The sequence below is a fragment of the Callospermophilus lateralis genome, chromosome 6 (assembly GCF_048772815.1).
Source record: "Callospermophilus lateralis isolate mCalLat2 chromosome 6, mCalLat2.hap1, whole genome shotgun sequence".
In the NCBI taxonomy this organism is placed as follows: domain Eukaryota; kingdom Metazoa; phylum Chordata; class Mammalia; order Rodentia; family Sciuridae; genus Callospermophilus; species Callospermophilus lateralis.
The window spans coordinates 160,151,574-160,171,132 of NC_135310.1; the positions used below are offsets into that span (position 1 = coordinate 160,151,574).

General features: G+C 40.1%; 2 protein-coding genes across 2 annotated transcripts; both read left to right on the forward strand.

The window, feature by feature from the left end:
* Nucleotides 1-8,663: 8,663 nt before the first annotated feature.
* Nucleotides 8,664-9,372, forward strand: LOC143401621 (histone H1.4). Its single transcript, XM_076859283.2, has one exon. It carries the CDS (start codon nucleotides 8,709-8,711, stop codon nucleotides 9,366-9,368), a length of 660 nt encoding a protein of 219 aa, XP_076715398.2. The 5' UTR covers nucleotides 8,664-8,708; the 3' UTR covers nucleotides 9,369-9,372.
* A 740-nt stretch (nucleotides 9,373-10,112) lies between these two features.
* LOC143401623 (histone H2B type 1-M) lies at nucleotides 10,113-18,182 on the forward strand. The gene is made up of 2 exons (XM_076859284.1): nucleotides 10,113-10,511; nucleotides 17,975-18,182. Exon 1 carries the CDS (start codon nucleotides 10,122-10,124, stop codon nucleotides 10,500-10,502), a length of 381 nt encoding a protein of 126 aa, XP_076715399.1. The 5' UTR covers nucleotides 10,113-10,121; the 3' UTR covers nucleotides 10,503-10,511; nucleotides 17,975-18,182.
* Nucleotides 18,183-19,559: the final 1,377 nt, after the last annotated feature.

A 19,559-nucleotide genomic window follows, 5' to 3' on the forward strand; every position in this document is an offset into this window, starting at 1 on the left:
GGTAACGACAGGAAGGATTATTCCAGGCCCACATTGAGTTTCTTTCTGGATAAGCAGTGGCTCCTCGCCACACCTTAGTCACTGAGCGATGTGGATGGAGGGTCAATGACATGAGGGGAATACATTTCTTCTAATGAGTGTGATTGGGAAGCAGGCACATGCCACGTCTACATAATCCAGCAGAGCTGCCACCTGGTGAGGACTGATGTGGATGTGGCAGAGAAGAGCACTCTTCATATGGAAAGAAATATTGTAAATCTGGATCCATGACAAGGAATGCAAAAATAGGGCACAATACCCTAATCAACTGCAATATTCTCATCCAACTTTAGGCTTGAGAAAACTGAGCAAAAGAGTTTAGTAAATTTCTCAAAAACACTGTTAGAGAATTGAGATTTGAAAAGGAGTGATCATCCCCAGAACTGTGATAACCAGACTTCAAGATGGCCCCATAACCCTAACCTTCTAGTATTCACATACTTATGTAGTTTCTTCCCAAAATAGATAGGACTGACCTATAGAATATTGTGCCTATTGCTTTTCTCTCTTGGATCACTCATTCTGGGGAAAGCCAATGGCCATGTAGTGAGCCCTCAAGGAGCAGAGTTCTTGTGCCAACAGCCAACACCAATGTGTCATCCAGGAACGCCATCAGGAGATCGGATTTTCCAGCCCATTCTTCAGCTTAAGTCTGCAGATGAGTAAAGCCCCAGCCAATCCCTTGATTTTAATCTCCCCAAAGTTTCCAAGTCAAAACTACATAGTTGTCACCCCCAAATCCCTGACCCATATATTATATGATAAAATTTTATTATTCTTTTAATGCACTAAGTTTAAAAACAATTTGTTTTGCAGCAATAGATAACTGTGCAGGAGTCTGCTTGCTTAACTGTTATGCCAAACCACCACTATATAAAAAGTAATGAGCCTCTTTTTAAAATTTTTTTTTAGCTATACATGGACACAATATCTTTATTTTGTTTATGTTTTTATGTGGTGTTGAGGATCGAACCCAGTGCCTCACATGTGCAAGGCAAGCGCTCTGCCACTGAGCCACCACCCCAGCCCTGAGCCTCTTTTTTAAAAAAAAATATTTTTTTAGTTGTAGATGGACACATTACCTCTATTTTTTTTTTAAATTGTGGATCTATCCCAGTGCCTCATGCATGCTAGGCAAGCACTGTACCATTAAGCCACAACCCCAGCCCCCTAATGATCCTCTTTAATAGATAATATTTACATTCAGAAACCTGCAAATTCACACAATGCAGGGGAAATAGAAAAAGTAATAATAGGTAGTACAATATTGCTGTAGTTTGGATCTTGAATGTCCCTCAACAGAATATGTGCTGAACGCTTGGTCCCCAGTCCATGGTGCTACTGGAAGGTGGTGTAACCTTTAGGAGGTGGGGTTTAATGGGAGGAAGTTAGGTTATTAGGGATGTGCTGATGAAGGGATATTAGGACTTCAGCCCCTTCTCTTGCTTTCTCTATCTCTTTGCTGCCCAGCGGCCATGAGGTGAGTAGCTTGCTCTGACATTGGCTCCCACAGCAATACACTACCATGCCACAACCCCAAAAGCAATGGTGCCAACCCTCCAAACCTGTGAGCCAAAATAAATGTCTTCTCCTTATAAACTGATTGCCTCAAGTATTTTGTTGCAATAACAGAAAGCTGACTAAAGAACAGATTGCACAAGAAGTCCAATGCAATCTGTTCTTGCTCACTGTTATTATCTCTGCTAAAGACACAGCATAAAGAGAGGTTTTTTGATTATGAAAATGATTACGGGTTCAATATTAAGATTAGTAGAAAAGCAGTCAATATCTTCAGAACCATTGTTTCTCTCAAGGCCTCCTTTCCATATGAAAAAGAATCTCCCTTTTCTCTTGCCAGGATTGAGAGATCTGTGTTTTTCCTCTTAACAGCATATATGTAGGCCCTTGTGTTTTATATGCTTAAGATCTCCTGTCCCAAGAAATTACATACTGACCCTTCATATCATCCGGGCTCCAACCACTCTCCCTGAACCTTTTTCAAGGACAAGGCCTGCCTGCAGATTCCAGGGAATTTTCTTCCTGACAGCCCAGGGGGAAGGTCAGTCCCCTCTGCCAGACTTTCATCTTGAAATAATAATGGGTTCTTGGAGTTTTCATATGCTTCAACCGCCATATTAAATTTAGAATTATTTACTAGATTCACTCTTTTCACATCATTGTTTTTATTTATTTATTTGGCCTTCAACAATTGACTTAAGCTTAGAAGATTTAACGCTGAGATTAGAACATAAAATTTGTATGTACATATACACATGTATAAGATATAAAAACAAACAGATGAGGATAACCTCTTAAAATGAAGTCTATAACATAATGCTTCTGTGCAGCATGCTGATGGAAACCCATGACTCGTGGAAGAAGTTGACTTGGTTGTTTTCAGTTTTTTGAAGTCAAGAATTGAGGAGAGAGTGAGGGAGAGGAGAGAATGGTAAATCAAATTGCATTAAAAAGTGATATTTATACTTTTTCAAACTTCTGTTTTAGGTATGGCATACAAGCATTAGTGTGAGTGAGTGTATTTTGTAAAATATGTTTCTTTAGGTTACAGCCAAACTATTTCTTTAAAAACGATAATCAGTCAGCTAATAAGCACATGAAAATAAATTGAAACCATCACTGTCTAGTTGACTCATTCTGTGTGACAGAGTACACCAGAACCTAATGTCTTGGAAGACCCATGTTACTATGCCCACAGATTCTGTGCATCAAGAATCGCAGAGGGCAGAATGGAGTTAGCTTGCCTTATATGTATCAATACAATATTAACTAAATTTCAAATCATACTCCACTTTCACAAATTCTTCCACTAGTGTTGTTTTTTTTTCTGCTCCATTATCCTATTCAGAATCCCACACTGAATTTGGTTCTTATTTTTCCTTAGTCTCTGCCAGTCTAGAAGAGTTCTCAGTCCATTCTTGTCCTTTATGACTTCCCCTCTTTTGAAGAGTGCTTACCAGTTATTTTCAAGAATGTCCCTCAATTTAAATTTGTCTGGAGAAGGTTTATGCATTTTAATCAGGAAATGTCACCAAAGTGATAAAGGATCTTCTTCCTGCCAGGAGCTCATGACACGTACATCTTAATACTTACAGCTATTATCCCTTGCTTGTTTAGTTGGAGCAGTGTCTACCTGGTGCTTCATGCCAGCCTGTTGTTCTTCCCTCTGTATTTGACAGGTTTCCTGGGAGAGGATAATCAGGACTATCCAAACATGACTTCTCCTTAAACTTTCGCCCTCTGATTTTACCATCGATCAGTGTTTGTTTTTTTTTCCTGTAAGATCACAATATTATTTACCTACCAGTCATTTTCTATTTCCCTCTTCCCTTCCTATTAATTAGAATTATACTACACGGAAGAGTCCTCTCTTTTTATTTAATTAGTCATGGATTTCTTCAAATTCTATTAGTCAGATCCCTTACTATCACTTTTTATTTTGTCCACTAGGAGTCCTTGAGACTGGCTACCTGCTTTCCCAACAAATGTCCCTAGGAGATTCGAACCTTCTCCTTCTTTTCTGACACCATAAGATGTTCCAGACCCATCCTGTATTTTCCCTACCTTGGCCTTGTGAAAAACCGCTACTCTAAGGAATTCAGGGTTATTTTTCCAGGTGAATCCTGCCTGAGAACTAAAGACTGAGTGTGCCAGTATGTGAATAGCTACTGGGTTTAACTATCTACATACAAAGAGATATGCATAAATCCTGCCCCACCAGAATACACTCCCAGATCTATACTCTATAAAACTGTACAGATACTTTTAAATACGAGCTGATGTTAATACTTCTGATACTAATTCAGACCATAAGGTCGTTCAGCAGAATACCCCTAGATCTCTGTCGGTAAGAACAGGGGAACTCATTATGCACGCGTAGATAATTGTACTAACTTGTTCAGTTCTAATGTACACATAGTTTCAAAATGGATAGCGCACATCCCTGAAGAAAGCTTTTACTAGATTACAATATATATATGTATTTATATATATATATATATGTACATGTATGTGTGTATCTTTTCTGTCTTCAACCTTACAATATCCAATCAGTATTGTTTTCCACAGTTACCTAGGCTTTTATTTTCCTGAATCCTTTCAGTGTTACTATGTTGTTAATTTTATAGTTTGGTTCATTTCTTAGTGCTTATATTCTATTTTGTATTTCCCCTCTCATTTTTACTGGCTTTTTTGTTGGTTTTATTGTTGTTTGGGTCTGGGTTTTTTGTTTGTTTCGTGGTACTGACAGTTGAACCTAGGTATGGTCTACTGCTGTGCTCTTACTCCAGCATTATTTAATTAATTAATTAATTTATTTATTTATTTATTTATGTATGTATGTATATATGTATTTATTTAGAGACAGGTTAAATTGTCCAGGCTGGCCTTGAGTTTGCCATCCCCTTGCCTCAATCCAAATCACTGGAATTACTCTAGTGCGCCACCCTGCAGGTTTAACTGGTTTTTATTTTTTTAGAGATAAGGTCTCCCTGGGTTGCCAGCAGCCTAGAACTCCTGGACCCCAGCCCTCCTCCTGCCATAGCCTCCCAAGTGACTGGGCCTGCAGGTGTGGACTGCACTTGGCTCCTTAATCATTTGAACAGTTTGTGTAATAGTTTATTTTGTCCATGTATAAAACATCACTAGCGCATCAAGGGTCAGTGTTATATGTAAAGGTCTACTATTAAAAAAAAAAAAAAGGAAAAGTCATCGCCCCCATCCTTGCTATGTGTCTTTGTATTGCTCCTTCTTTCCACCTCTTTCTCTTTCACCTCCTATAGGTGACCACTCTCTTTTAAACTGAGCAGAAATTTACTCTGATATCCCCTTCTTTCTCACACCGGGAGTATCAAGCTATGGGCATTCTTGTGTACTTTGCCTTTTTTGCTTAAATGTGTTTCCCAGAATCCACTCTGTTCTGATTCACAGAGAGCTTCCTCAGTCATTTTGCAGCTACATGTTCCTCCACTGTGTGAATGACATTCAACCACTCTCTTTTGCATGGACATTAAGATCATTTCCAATAATTCATGATTCCAAAAAGTATGCAATGAATAATCCCGGGATGCAACCCTGTCTTCATTGTTGATTTAAATAAAAAGAAAAACAATATCTAAAGATAATATGTCAGCATTTTTTCGAATATAAAACACCTCTGCCCAAACTCTGTCTTTAATAAAAACAGCCATGGTAACCATCATATAAAAATAGAAAATTCCAGAATTAAATACTTAGAAACCTGGTTGTGGAGTAAAGGGAACTAAGCAAAGCTCTTTTTTTTTTTTTTTTTTTTTTCCAATTTCTACAAATCATATTACTTCTTTGAGTATAGTCACTTCTTTGTCCAAAATGGAAATGATCAGTGTCCCCCATTTCCATCACTCAGGGTTTCTTAGAAGCTTAAACATATCAGTAATAGGAAATTACTTTCTTAGCTCATTAAAGAATAACACACTTGAGAATATTTCATGATTATTGAAAGCTCAAGAGATCACATAAGAAAGACATATTTTTTTGTTTTCAACCTTACAATATCCAATCAATATTGTTTTCCACAGTTATTTAGCCTTTTATTCTCCTGAATCCTGGACACATGTTACTTTAAACATCCTGGACACATGAGACTAACGATAGGAAAATCTGTATATGTAAGGAGCCCAGCACACAAACAGTTGTATATATACACAAACCACGTCCTTTGTTCTTTGATATCTTCTACTGTATTCTAGTTCATTAAAAAAAAAAAAAGAAAGAAAGAAAGAAAGAAAGCAACCATTGGGCTTTGCACTGTGACATCAATTTCATAATTTTTAAAGCTTGTTCAAAACTTTACTATGAGGCCATGCTTCAAAGTCAGACAAATATAAGCTAGAATTTGGGTGGTACCTTTTACCAGTCACCTTCCCTGGAGAAATTTTTGACCATTGCAAGTCCATTTCCTCCAGGGTAAAAATGGCTCTGGTATCTGCCGCAGTCTGTCTGGGCACAAAATAACCCAGCCGCCACACAGCCTTGTAGGTTCAAACAGCAACTCTTTATTCCCAAACTCTCATCCACACTCTACACACACTTCCTGGGAATACACTCCTTCCACCAGGTTCTGAATGCCAATTCTTGAGAACTCAACCGGAACTCCAAAGTAGCAGGCACCCAAGGCAGCAGGATCCACCCTAATCCCGGAGCCGCCCTATTCTCAGAGCAGGGTCACCTTTCAACCATTCCCTCTAGCAAAATGCCAGGCGTCATTTCGACTTAACTGTGGCTGTCAACAGGTATCTATAGAAGAAGACTGCTGTGCTTATTCAGTAAGAGTCTGCCGGAAGCACACATGTGGTAGCTACTAAGTGAGATAAGGAGTGGAGGTGCTATACTAAGGAATTCAAGCAATCTATAGGCAGACTAAGTTCTGGCTACCCTCTGTGCAGGGAAAGTAAGGAACCAAAAGACACTTAATTTTACTCTTCTTTCTCCTCCTTAAACCCACAATAGAGGCTACACAGGTGTGAATTCAAACAAGTCAGGGTTGGATTGTTGTCCTCACCTTTTCTACATGTGGTCATATCCAGTTTTGGCATCTCTTCTGAGGTTTCACAGGCAAGCCCAGCAATCCACAAAAACACTCAATAACAGGAAATACTTTTGCCCTGTCAGTCAACTCCAGAGAGCAGCAATGATTTTGAAACTTGAGCATGTGAGTGGCATAAGAAACTTGCTAAATAGTCAGAGATTTATTATATCAGAATCATTTGGAATAAGGCCTTGGAATTTAAACACATGGATAAAGATACTTCTGGTCCCTCTGAAATTTTGAAATCACAGTCAAGTTGGCAGATCAATGAGAAAGTGAATCTTCTGCTATTGCACCTATGTCATCACATAGAGCTTTCAAATAAATACTTGATTTAATAGTGACTAATCTTCAATGCCTTCTTCATTAGTCAAGTAGTTCATTCATGAGAAAACTCACTGCACCACGAGGGAGAAGCCATGGCGCTTTGAAAGATCATGGAGTTTAAGTCTGTCCAACCTTGAAACAATGCATATATAGACAATAAAAAAAAGACATCTGAGAGCACATTCCAACGAATTCTGCAGGTTTCCATCATTTACAGGAGTAGTTTTAGTTGTCATTTTAAAATGGGCATCATCCCATCCTTCTGTCACCAAATGCCACATAGTCACAATCTCTCATCTGTTTTATACCTTTATTCTCTTTCATTTTATTTTTCTCCCTGGTATTTTAAAATTTTACTCATTCATTTATTTACGTATGTATTTAGAGACAGGGTCTATGTTGCCCAGGCTGGCCTCAAACTCATGCTCCTCTTGCCTCAGCCTCTTCCAAAGGATATCTTTGGAAGGTAACGAGTTAGCTTATATAACTTCTTAAAGCTCTGATTCTGAGATTGAAAATCGAACTTGTCATTCAGTCCCCATGTGTTACTTTCTTTTCAAGGATATCTGGGAAGCATTAGGCCATAAACTTGAGTAAGACTGAATCCATACATGGTGGGTGAACTAGTCATTCATCAGATATTCAGTAATAACAGGGTCTAGGTTTTTTAAACAGTAGAAACAATGATGTTCCAATCTACTCTTCTAGTTTATTTTTCTCTTATGATCAATGCTTGGATTTTAGTTCTAACTAGTATATTACAATTCGATTCAGAAATATATGCCAAAAGAAGTGAGCAAGTTTAAGACAGATTCTTCCAAGTGCAATGCGTCTCCACCTCAGCGACTTTATTGACGTCCTTTGTGTGCTATTTGAAAATTAATCCTTTTTCATGCTTGTACCCTGGGTGTGTTTTTGACTCTTCCTTGTTTCCCAAATACCCCGAATTCAAGGTATTTCAATACATGGAGCAGTTGTCCAGAGGAAGAGAGAAGCAACAGCCCCGCCCCCAACCCTTGGGAGCAGAAAAGAACAGAATTATCCTAAGGAATTATTTTAAAACCCTGGTGCGACGGACAGAAAAGAAACTATGGCTACTTAGATTGATGTCACAGGGGTCCAAAATTTAACCCCAAATGGGCAATAACTTGTTTGGCGTTAAACTAAACCAGTTTGATGAACTCAAATGCCCTCGGCTCAATAGGCAGGACTCTCCGAGGAGCCTGTGTTACTTCCCTCACTTAAGCGCAGATTTGTAATAAAAATCTTAATGCCAGTGGCATGCTTTTTGGATACACAAGAAGCTAACCACTTGAAGAATCATATTTGGGAGGTCAGAAAACTCCACCGTTAAAGATCAGTTTATAATTTAAGAAGAAAATAGAAAGTTTTGTTTCTCCGAGTTGAAATTTGCCGAGCACGGCGGGAAATATTGCTAGTTTTTGGCACAAGGTTTTGTGCTTTCCGCATTATTTGAGATCTGCATGAAGGCTGAGGCTTCGAGGATCATTATCTGAGAAAAATCGGACAATTCGATGTAGATAATTTTGATATTTTGGGCTTTTTTTGAGGTGTAACAAACACAACTCTGGATCCGAGAGGACACTCTGCGGCTGCCAGCGAGGCGGGCTGGACAGCGCACCAATCACGGCGCAGCTCCGCCCTATATAAACGGGCGGGCGCAGCGCCGCGGCCCGAGTCCCGGCCAGTGCCTCTGCTTCCGGCTCGAATTGCTCTTCCTACGCCCGCCTTCAACATGTCCGAGACTGCGCCCGCCGCGCCCGCCGCTCCGGCCCCCGCCGAGAAGACGCCGGTGAAGAAGAAGGCCCGCAAGTCCGCAGGCGCCGCCAAGCGCAAGGCGTCCGGGCCCCCGGTGTCCGAGCTCATCACCAAGGCCGTGGCCGCCTCCAAGGAGCGCAGCGGCGTGTCCCTGGCCGCGCTCAAGAAGGCGCTGGCGGCCGCGGGCTACGACGTGGAGAAGAACAACAGCCGCATCAAGCTGGGCCTCAAGAGCCTGGTGAGCAAGGGCACCCTGGTGCAGACCAAGGGCACCGGCGCCTCCGGCTCCTTCAAGCTCAACAAGAAGGCGGGCTCCGGGGAAGCCAAGCCCAAGGCTAAAAAGGCGGGTGCAGCCAAGGCTAAGAAGCCCGCCGGCGCTGCGAAAAAGCCTAAGAAGGCTACAGGCACGGCCACCCCCAAGAAGGCCGCCAAGAAGACCCCAAAGAAGGCGAAGAAGCCGGCCGCAGCTGCAGGAGCCAAAAAAGCAAAGAGCCCCAAGAAGGCGAAAGCGGCCAAGCCGAAGAAGGCGCCCAAGAGCCCGGCCAAGGCCAAGGCGGTGAAGCCCAAGGCGGCCAAACCAAAGACCGCCAAGCCCAAGGCAGCCAAGCCAAAGAAGGCGGCAGCCAAGAAGAAATAGGAAGTTTCTTCGGCCAACTGCTGAGAACCTCGATTCAACCCAAAGGCTCTTTTCAGAGCCACCCACCGATCTCAGCAAAAGAGCTGTTGCACACTCCTGGGGGCGTGGTCAGGGTGGGCCGCCGCTGAGAAGGCGGGGCTCCAGGAAGAAGGCCGAGAGGGAGGTGGGTTTCTCCTGAGCCTCTGGCTCAATAGGTGGAGGCTTTTAGGGTTCGGGGACCTAGGGACAAAGAGCTTGGAAGGTCTGGGTGCCTTCGAAGGCACCGTGGCTCCGGGCTGATGGCTGGAGGCAGTGCGGGCTGTCCGCAGTTGAGCACAATGTGAGGTGGCCAGGGCTTAGCCTGCGTGAGGGCTGCCTCTAACTCGCTGTCTTTCGTCTGTCCGGACTCCCGGGCCACTTAGGAAATTGACCTGCCACAAGCCTAACGTGAGTGTGACCAAGAAAAGTTCCCTGTGCTCTGAGAAATATGAACGATGGTGCTGGAAGAGACCTATTTATAGTAGCTTTGGGTATCCAGTTTGGGCTTTCTGATTGGGTGAAAGTGAAGTAACGCAATAGCCAATGGGACAGAAGAATTTCAGTGTCGTTAACGCTCGCATTTGTGACGACACACGAGAATTAATCCAATCGTAGAGGAAAACTTATTAACCTCATTTGAATACCGCATCTATAAATGCATGTAACCTAGTGGGGGGTGATTATTTTCCCAGGTATTTGCATCAGTGTTCTGGTTTTTGCTTTTTGGACGCTGTAATGCCTGAGCCCACGAAGTCCGCTCCTGCCCCGAAAAAGGGCTCCAAGAAGGCGGTGACAAAGGCGCAGAAGAAGGATGGCAAGAAGCGCAAGCGCAGCCGCAAGGAGAGCTACTCGGTCTACGTGTACAAGGTGCTCAAGCAGGTGCACCCCGACACCGGCATCTCGTCCAAGGCCATGGGCATCATGAACTCGTTCGTGAACGACATCTTCGAGCGCATCGCGGGTGAGGCCTCGCGCCTGGCGCACTACAACAAGCGCTCGACCATCACCTCCCGGGAGATCCAGACGGCCGTGCGCCTGCTGCTGCCCGGGGAGCTGGCCAAGCACGCCGTGTCCGAGGGCACCAAGGCGGTCACCAAGTACACCAGCTCCAAGTGAACTTGCCAAGTAAGCGTTTTTACACCTAATTCCCAAAGGCTCTTTTAAGAGCCACGCATGATTTCCACAAATGAGTTGTAATTCTTAAAGTCCAAACAATTATTGCATTTTTCATACTAGATTGAAAGCTAGTTTACTGATCTTTAGTGCTACCTCAGTGCTGCATAGGAAATGCGAGGAGTAATAGTGGGTACTAGAAATTAAGTACTCTGCACGTACAAGTTCAGTATAGTTAACAATCACATAGCTGTACACTGAGATAGGAAAGTCACTGTGAATGTGCAGCTCTCCGTTTCGCTGCAAAGTTCTCCAATTTGACCATGAAGTAACCCGTGACTCGGTGATGACTGCTTGCTGCCCGGACCACAGAAGAGTATGCTCTGAGGACCTCCTTCTGCTCAGAGCATACCTCCTCTCCATTTTTCTTAAAAATCTTTCCATCTAGATAACCTGACTCTGAAAAAGGGCTGATTACTTGAGTAATCCTCCGGGGAGTGCTGGAGCAAGAAGGGGATCTTCTCTCTAAAAGGTGCACAGGGAGATCAAAGCAGGAAGTCACTGAAGCACTTTTAAGTTGTCAGTACTATACCTTCACAGAAAATCACTTAGTTTGTCTTTTGACAGCAGTTTAAAAGTCCTCTGGGTGACAGGGGAATCCCCACAGTCAACCTGAGAAGGTGCCTTACTGCTGATGGGCAAAAGTTACTTCCAGTATGGTTCACACTTTCCTGGGTGTCCCCAAGTGTCAAGGAGAGTGGAGATGCAAGGGTACAGGAAGTACGAGGTGGGTGAGGTGAGCTGGGAATCAAGAGATGCCTTCTGGGATAGAGAATTTGGGAGGATGGTATTGGCAGAGGGAAGTGTGAATCTAGAAACTAATGTCCTCACACCCTCATAAATAAATATGTATTTATCAATTCTTGGGATAGATTTTTGTATTATATGGCAAGCTTAGTACTTGGATGAATAATGAAAATCCTAAAACAATATATATTTTTTAAAAAGCAATGAAAATTAGCTATGAAATAACAAACTCAGACCCAGGGACATAGCCCCTGTGAAACCCTGAGCAGGGCTTTCACCCAAACCTGGGCTTTGCTTTTTTTTTTTTTTTTTTCTTTCGGTACCAGGGATCGAATTCAGGGGCACTCAACCACTGGGTTACATCCCCAGCCCTATTTTGTATTTTATTTAGAAACCAGGTCTCACTGAGTTGCTTGGCACCTTACCATTGCAGAGGCTGGCTTTGAACTGACAATTCTGCCTCAGCCTTCTGAGCTGCTGGGATTACAGGCTTGACCCACTGCACCCAGCCAGGCTTTGCTTTTTAAGATGATGTATGGAGCTTAATCTTGGTGTGGAGTCTGGGAAGAAATCATCACCTAGGAAACACCAAACAAAAGCCTAGCTCCTCTAATAACAATAACAAGAGGAGTTAATACCAGAGCCTGGAGACATTTGTTATCAGTAAAGAAAATGATCAACCATCAGGTGTCCTTGAGAGAGTCTTTGCTCCAATTCCCAGGTTTTTTCAGGCAGTGACATTCTTCAGGGCTGTGAAGCACAGAGCTTAGCCTGTGATCAGAAAAATGTTAGTCTTATTTCCCAGGCTGTTAGAGCAAGGGAAGAAGAAAAGCAGGGGAAAAGTCAGTTTTAAAATCGGCCACCTGGACCGTTTATACTGAAAGCATCAAGTGGGCCCCATTATGCTCAGGTAGGAAAGGGAATGGAAACATTCACTGTCAAATGTACATAAGCCCACTATAGACCACTGCAAGGTGGAAAGTCAGCTCCAGACTCTGTGCTCAGCAGAATCCATCCTCCCACCAAGGCGGGTCATCGCCAGCCTTGCCAGCTTATTCTCAGCATGCCCACCAGGTATTCAAAGGTGCTGGACTGAGAATTTAAATTGGGGACAGAACAGCTAGGCTGGTTTTATGCTCCTGAGCATGTGGTAGAGAAAATACAAATCATCTTTGAAAGAACAAGCTTAATTTTATTCCTCAACAAATTCCCACGGGGGGGGGGGTGGAGTAAAAGGTGAAATAAGCAGAAACTTTCATGTAGTAAAACAAAAAAAGCTTTAATGTCTTTTAAAAAAGATTTTCAAACATGTAAGGAATTTTTTAAAAAATACAAAGATAACAGAATTGAAAAAAGAACCAAATAGGAATTTTAGAAAATAAATTAACAAATATACAATTAGTTAGAATTAAAACTAAAAGTTTAATGAATGGGTTTAAAAGCTCATTGAACCCAACTAAAGGAATTTAATGAACTGTGTATCAAGGTTATATAAAGTTATCTAAAGTAATTATCCAGAATGCATAGAGAAAAATGTAAAAGTAATTTTTTTAAAATCTAGATTTAGTAATGATCTGACATGCTTGTAATTTATGTATAGATGATCATGTTTGAAAAGCAAATATAAATTATTGTTATGTAATCATAATACTGTAGTATCAGAATGATACAGATGTAAGATTTAAAAGATCATTACAATTCTAGAATTGATGGATTTGATTATAATTAAAAATAAATGAAATGAAAAATGTTATAACAAAAAAAGAGGTCACTGTGATGCTGTAAATTAAGCTTTTAAATCCTTAACAACAAATACAATATTGATGTTCTTAAGTGTCTTCTGTTCCATACTGACAGATGGCATCAAACTAAAGCCTGTTTGAAATTCTGCATGTAAGATTATTAAGCAATGGTTATTTGTGTATTTTCCATCTAGCTAACTTTACCAAATTCTGCTAATTTCAATCAATATTTAATGGAATGCTTTTCATTTCATTTAATATTGAGAGCAAATAAAACTATTTAGTATTCTTTCCAGTAACTATTTTGTTAGTTGCTTTTATCCTGTGTCAAGTACAGTCAAAAACAATATTCAAAAAAAAAAAAAAAAAAATTCCACATTACAGTGGAATTTTTAAGAGTCCTCTTTTTCCTCCTTCTTGTAGAATTGGCTTTAATAGTTCATAATTTATGTTTTTCTACATATGTGTAGTATTTTATTGTGTTGATGTAGTTTTCCTTCCAACTCCATTAAACCTTTTGTTAGGAATGATTTATGCCATCACTTTTTGGCATCTGATGAAATCATGTTTTTCCTTCCCCAAACATTACAGGTAGATTTCCCAGTGTTGATCCCTACTTGCATTTGTAGACCAAGTCTTATTTGTTCATGTTGTATTATCTTAAATATGGGCAGGATAAATTCTGTTAACACTTGACATGAATTTTTTTTCCCATTTCTATGAACACTCAAAAACATCCTGATTTTTCATTTCTGGGTTTATCTCCATCTTTTTCATTAGAATCATGACATATCTATGAACTTGTGGGGCTCTCCTTCCATTAGCATGTTGTTATGTAACAAATCATCCCCAAATTGAGCAGCTTAAATCAATGAACATTTAACATTTACTATCTCTTAGTTTCTGTGGGTCAGAAACTGAATATCTAGTTACGGCTCAGGTTCTCACCTGAGCTTAAAGTCTACATGTAAGCTTAGGACAGTGGTCATTCAAAGCCTTGATGACATGCCAGAATGTTGGGCAAGTTTCAGATGGTTGTTACTCAAAAACTCCATTCTTTGCCACACAACCTCTCCAGAATACTTAGTATGTATGCCTATCTTTAAAACATGGCAGCTGTTCTCCCTCAAAAATAGAAAAATAATCAATAAGTCTTTTGTAACCAAGTTTCAAAAGTCATACATTCTGCAACATTCTATTCATTGTAAGCAAGTCACAAAAACTAATGCTTACTCAGAAGGGAAATTATGTTCCACTTCTTAAAGGTAAGGGTAGAAAAAGATCTGGTTGACATATTTTAAAACCACATCATCATTTTATGGTTGAAGTACTGAAATATAAAAGTATTTGTGCTGTAATGACCAGATAGAAATCAGCTGTAATGTCAACTGGACCTGATATCTTTATCAGGTCTTAATTACCTTTTAAGAATTACTACTTAGGTTGCTGTTGACCACCGTCCACAAAGGCCAATAAGATCCCCAGATGTTTTTCCTGATGGACATTTCCCTGAGACTGTAGATGATAAAATGCCTTTGTATTTACTATAAATATTAGCCCAGCATGTTGCAGGAACTTTTTAAAAAGTATTAAATATTTTTAATTAATCCATCTGCAAAATCCCAAACTTCAATCTATAAATCAAATATCTGGTGTGTGATTGTTTTTGGAATGATCAACAAATAGGTTTGAACTTTTTAAAGAAGAAAAACTATTGAAAAAAAAAACTCAGTATTTTGGAATATGAAAATAACAGGAAATATAGTCTGATAAATTTAAAATTGGACAAGAAATTAAAGCTAATTGTTTAATATATAGATTTTGGGGAATTTTTTTAACATAGATTTTAAGACTGATTTTTTTTCTTTTCTTTTTTCTTTTTCTTTTTCTTTTTTTTTTTTTTTTGTGGGGACTACTAGAGATTGAATTCAGGGGCACTCAACCACTGTGCCACATCCCCAGCCCTATGTTGTATTTTATTTACAGACAGGGTCTCACTGAGTTACTTAGCGCCTTTCCATTGCTGAGGCTGACTTTGAACTCACAATCCTCCTGTCTCAGCCTCCAGAGCCACTGGGATTATGGGCCTATGCCACCACGCCAGGCAAAGACTGATATATTTTTTTTTAAGTTCAATATGTAAGAACAGATTAAGAGTTTGAGAAAGGCAAAAGGAAGGGAAAAAAGCAAAATAGATCTTAGTCATAAAGAATTATAAAGATTCTTGATGTGTGTCCAAATTTCCTGGCAAACTGTAGAATAACGGTTTTTCACAGAGTGTTTACTTATAAAATCAGTTTACTTGAGAGACTCATTGAAATGTCTTTGGGCACAACACCAGCCTTAGCACAGGAGATAGAGATAAGGTGGTCTTTGACTTCCAAAGTCTTCAAAAAGACTTACAGATCACTACTTTCATCTTCCTTTGTCCTTAAAAAAAAAAAAAAAAAAAAAACAAAACAAAACAAAACAAAACAAAAAAAAAAAAAAAAAAAATATATATATATATATATATATATATATATATATATATATATATATATATTATATTTGGAAATCTAGAGGAAGTGAATGAATTTGGGCTCCCACTAGGATTGCCAAACTCATTAAAGTATTCATCTCAACTTTTGACAAAATCTAGCACTATTAACATCCTTATTCCACACTGCAATCCAAACTACCCTTATATCTAACACCAAATCCAATGCTCAGGGGTGTCTAAAACCATCCTTAGATTTGATAAATCATTAGAGGACTCAGTAAAAGCTATTATACTCAATATTACATATATTACAGCAAAAGGACAGAGACTAAAATCAGAAAAGCAACAAAGAGCAAAATGTAAGATGTTCCAAACGCATTACCAACACAAGGACTAACAACTAGGAAAACCTAGTTTAAGCCTTGGTTTAACATATGGCCTTGATCACATCAACATGACTAATACCCTGACTGACCTTTAGTCTCCATTCCTCATAGATAAGGCAGAAGTACCAAGGCCCAAAGCCTCAACCCTAAATAAGATCTCTGATCTGGACAAGGCCCAAAGCCTCAACCCTAAATAAGATCTTTGAACTACATAGTCTAGCTGAGGGCCCCCGGCAATACAAATACTTTTAGCTAATGGGCCTGACATTTCTAGAGATCACCTAGTAGCCTAGGACAAAGGCCACACCACTCTTCTGGTGGTGTTATTTCCTTACTACACATTACTACCCTTTTCTTTACATAAGCAACAGTAACTTGAGTTATGAGAAAAATTATGCTTTTAAAACAAACATTTTAATTAGATATCTATAATTAACCATAACTTGAGTTCCACAAGTATTTAATTTTTCTGATTATTTTGTAACATTGTTTTACATATTTAAATCAATTGTAGACCCAGAGATTATAAGATTTCTCAGTGAAGAATGTTTTGTACTTCATTCAGGTGAACACCCTTAGCAGTATCCTGCTTGATTTATACCCCCCAACTCCCCCTATGGATGCTTGCTAAAGAAATGAATATTCAGGAATAGAGATCAACTTTGGGTAAAGCTTGGAGTTCTTGAACTTCATTCTGGTAGCATGAGCATTTGCTACTAAATAGAAAAAGGAAAAGGAAGACAACTTTTTTTCACCTGAGCTTGAGTAGTTTTTTCTCCTATAAACCATGAAATTTGCTACACGGATAGGGAATACAAATTGTAGAAAAAGAGAGACTTTCAGAATTTGTTTAAAAGTTTAACAATGTTTAGGTATAATTTATAAATATCAAACAGTATTTTATGAATATCCAGCCCACTATTTTTCAGGAAAGAAGGAATATGGGGAGAAAAAGAAATGTGACAGAAATTAAGACTCAGAAAAAATAATGGAAAAAGCAAACCAACCATAAAAGGGTGGGAAAGAGATAAGAAATCCAAAGAAAAGCCTAAGGCAGAATGTGGAAGGAGAAAGGCAGAGAGAAAAAAGTGAGCTGTGTTGGTAAATCTTGTTGTATAGTTGGTGTCTCTGCTGGGAATAATACCTATCATGTAAGAACTGAACTACTCCCCACATTTCTTGGGTTTAGGGTTGAGAGAATTCATTAAAATGGCACCACATCTGGGAGACTTTCTCTAACCATCAGATGTAAACTGGCACCTTTATATCTCCATCCTTAACCTTCCCTATTCATTATTTCTGATTTTCCCTATTCATTATAGTTAGCTAACACAAATTTATTGATTTATTGTTTGCCTCACACTTTTCTTTTCAAGATTGCAAGATCCATAAGGGTAGGAACTTCATCATGTTTAAGGTTCAACAGACTCTCAACAGACTCTCAAAAAGTGTCTCCAAGTTGACATAATAAATTGTGATTGAAGTGTACATAGGTATGTAACAACAGGGATAGAGGATAAAGTTGAATTGTCACAGTGATTCAATTGAATGAGTGACACAGTAAAGGGTCTCACTTTTCTGATGTCTACAAAAAAGATAAGTGTAGACCACTTCTAAGAGTTATCTTAAGGATGAATTGAGATAAAATAATAAGGTTTTTGAAACAGTGGTGGGCATTTAGTAAGCCCTTTGCAATTGTTAGCAATTATTTTACTTTTCTTAGTTAAAATGAAAATCAAAGTGGCCAAATCATTTCGGAAACTAAAGGTAGGAATTATGAGCTTTTGAACTATTAGATTCCTACCCAAGAAGAGTGGTTGAGGGATTTCAAGCTAAAACCCTATTATTCAGGGATTTCTCTTGACAAAACATGATTTGAGCTATTATTTGTTGATGCTAATAATTATTAATCAGGTAACTTTGGAATAGGAATTCCTGATAGAACATTATACAAGCACATGTTAAAAAAAAAAAAAAAAAACAACTTTTCTTTAAATAGCAAATATTAATGCTGATGGCAAAATGACAACTAACAAATACAACCTTTTATTTCTTCAGTCAGGGGAGACATAAGAATGCACAGAAGAAACGAATGCATAAAGTAAACGAAAACATGAATCTGTCCATAGAAGATATGAAGTATGAAAAGTTTGATCTGATTGAGAATAACTGACTTCTGTGTATACCCCACCCAGATCCAACCCATCCTGGTTTAGCACTCAATAAATCATCAAAAGGAGATCATTTCCTAAGCGGAGGAGACTAACCAAGACGTTTTAGATTCTCATTTTACTTTTTCGTTTGATTTCTAAAAACAATTTACTTCTGTTACACACTCAGTTATTAGTAATTCACCATCATGGACTGTATTTGCTGGAAGTCAGAGGATGACAGATAGTCTGTAAAACAAACAAGAAAACCTGTAGAGAATAGGAAATTCTGCATTTACTCATTCAAATATTTCTCCAAAAATCTCCTTTCTACACATCTATCTAGCTATTATCCATCTTCCAGCACCAAGGTAGTAGTAGGCCTTAGGCACTGTTTTGGCTTTGGTGATGACTCTGAAGGTAAACAGCTTAGTTTCGCTAAGCTGCCACTAGAGAGCTCACATCTGTATCTGATAGGAACAATACTTTAAAGCAGTGTAAAACGTGAATGTTTACCAAAATAACCTAAAAGATCTAAAAACACATTGCGGGGCGCCACCACGCTCCTAATTGTCAGTTCTGAAGTTAAATTGAAAGTACTTCTAAATTATCCAGGTGACACTGCTGCTGCGGGTCCGGGGACCACACGTGGATAACTTTGTTTTAAAGGTCACGGAACTACCCTGAACCGCTACCACCAAACAGCCCTACAAACTCCCAAATTCTCAGTTTTGGGCTAGTGCGGAGAGATCCGGAAAAACCCAAGAGGCTGTCCTCTGGAGCAGCCATGCAGTGGGCAGCAAAACGCAGGCCCGCCTCTCCTTCCAAGCTGGATCAGTCCTATCCTACGGCCGGCTCACCACGCCCCCCACGCTGGTTCCATCTTACGGCCGGCTCGCCACGCCCCTCACGCAGGTTCCGTCCTACGGCCGGCTCGCCACGCCCCTCACGCCCTGACGACAGATCGTCGTTACGCTCGCGCGTCGTCACGCAGCCTAGTTGCCCTCGCCCCCACTGGCTTTAGTCTACTGGTGGTGGGCAGTGGCTCCGGTCTTCAGCCGAGTCTCCGGAGTCTGGCCCCTCCGTGGTCGGGATTGGCAGATAAAACCTCACGGAGACGTCTGAAGATCGAGGAGTATGGCTAAGCCGCTCCTCTCCGCGGCTGAGACTGCGAGGACGCCTTGCCGGCCGCAGCCCCCTGCGGGAGGACTGCGTGCGCGGACGGTTTTCCCCCGGTGGATAGCTGTGCGCTTCTGACACCTATGACATCGCTAAGCGAAGTGGACACAGTGCCTCGGGCCCACAGTACTTTTAGAAGCGCACGAAAACATTGATTTATTTTAAAATCAGAACAACAATAACATCTTAGGTAGAAGAAAACATTGGAATAAGTGACATTCAAATATAATCCTTTTTTTAGATAAAATTGTTATTTTAATAGAAGGGGCCCAGGAAGGCGAAAGTGCCCAGGGCCCAAGAATATAATGCAGCCG

Excerpts from the sequence above, each read along its gene's own strand:
- LOC143401623 (XM_076859284.1), top strand. The coding sequence starts at position 10,122 with ATGCCTGAGCCCACGAAGTCCGCTCCTGCCCCGAAAAAGGGCTCCAAG.
- LOC143401621 (XM_076859283.2), top strand. The coding sequence starts at position 8,709 with ATGTCCGAGACTGCGCCCGCCGCGCCCGCCGCTCCGGCCCCCGCCGAG.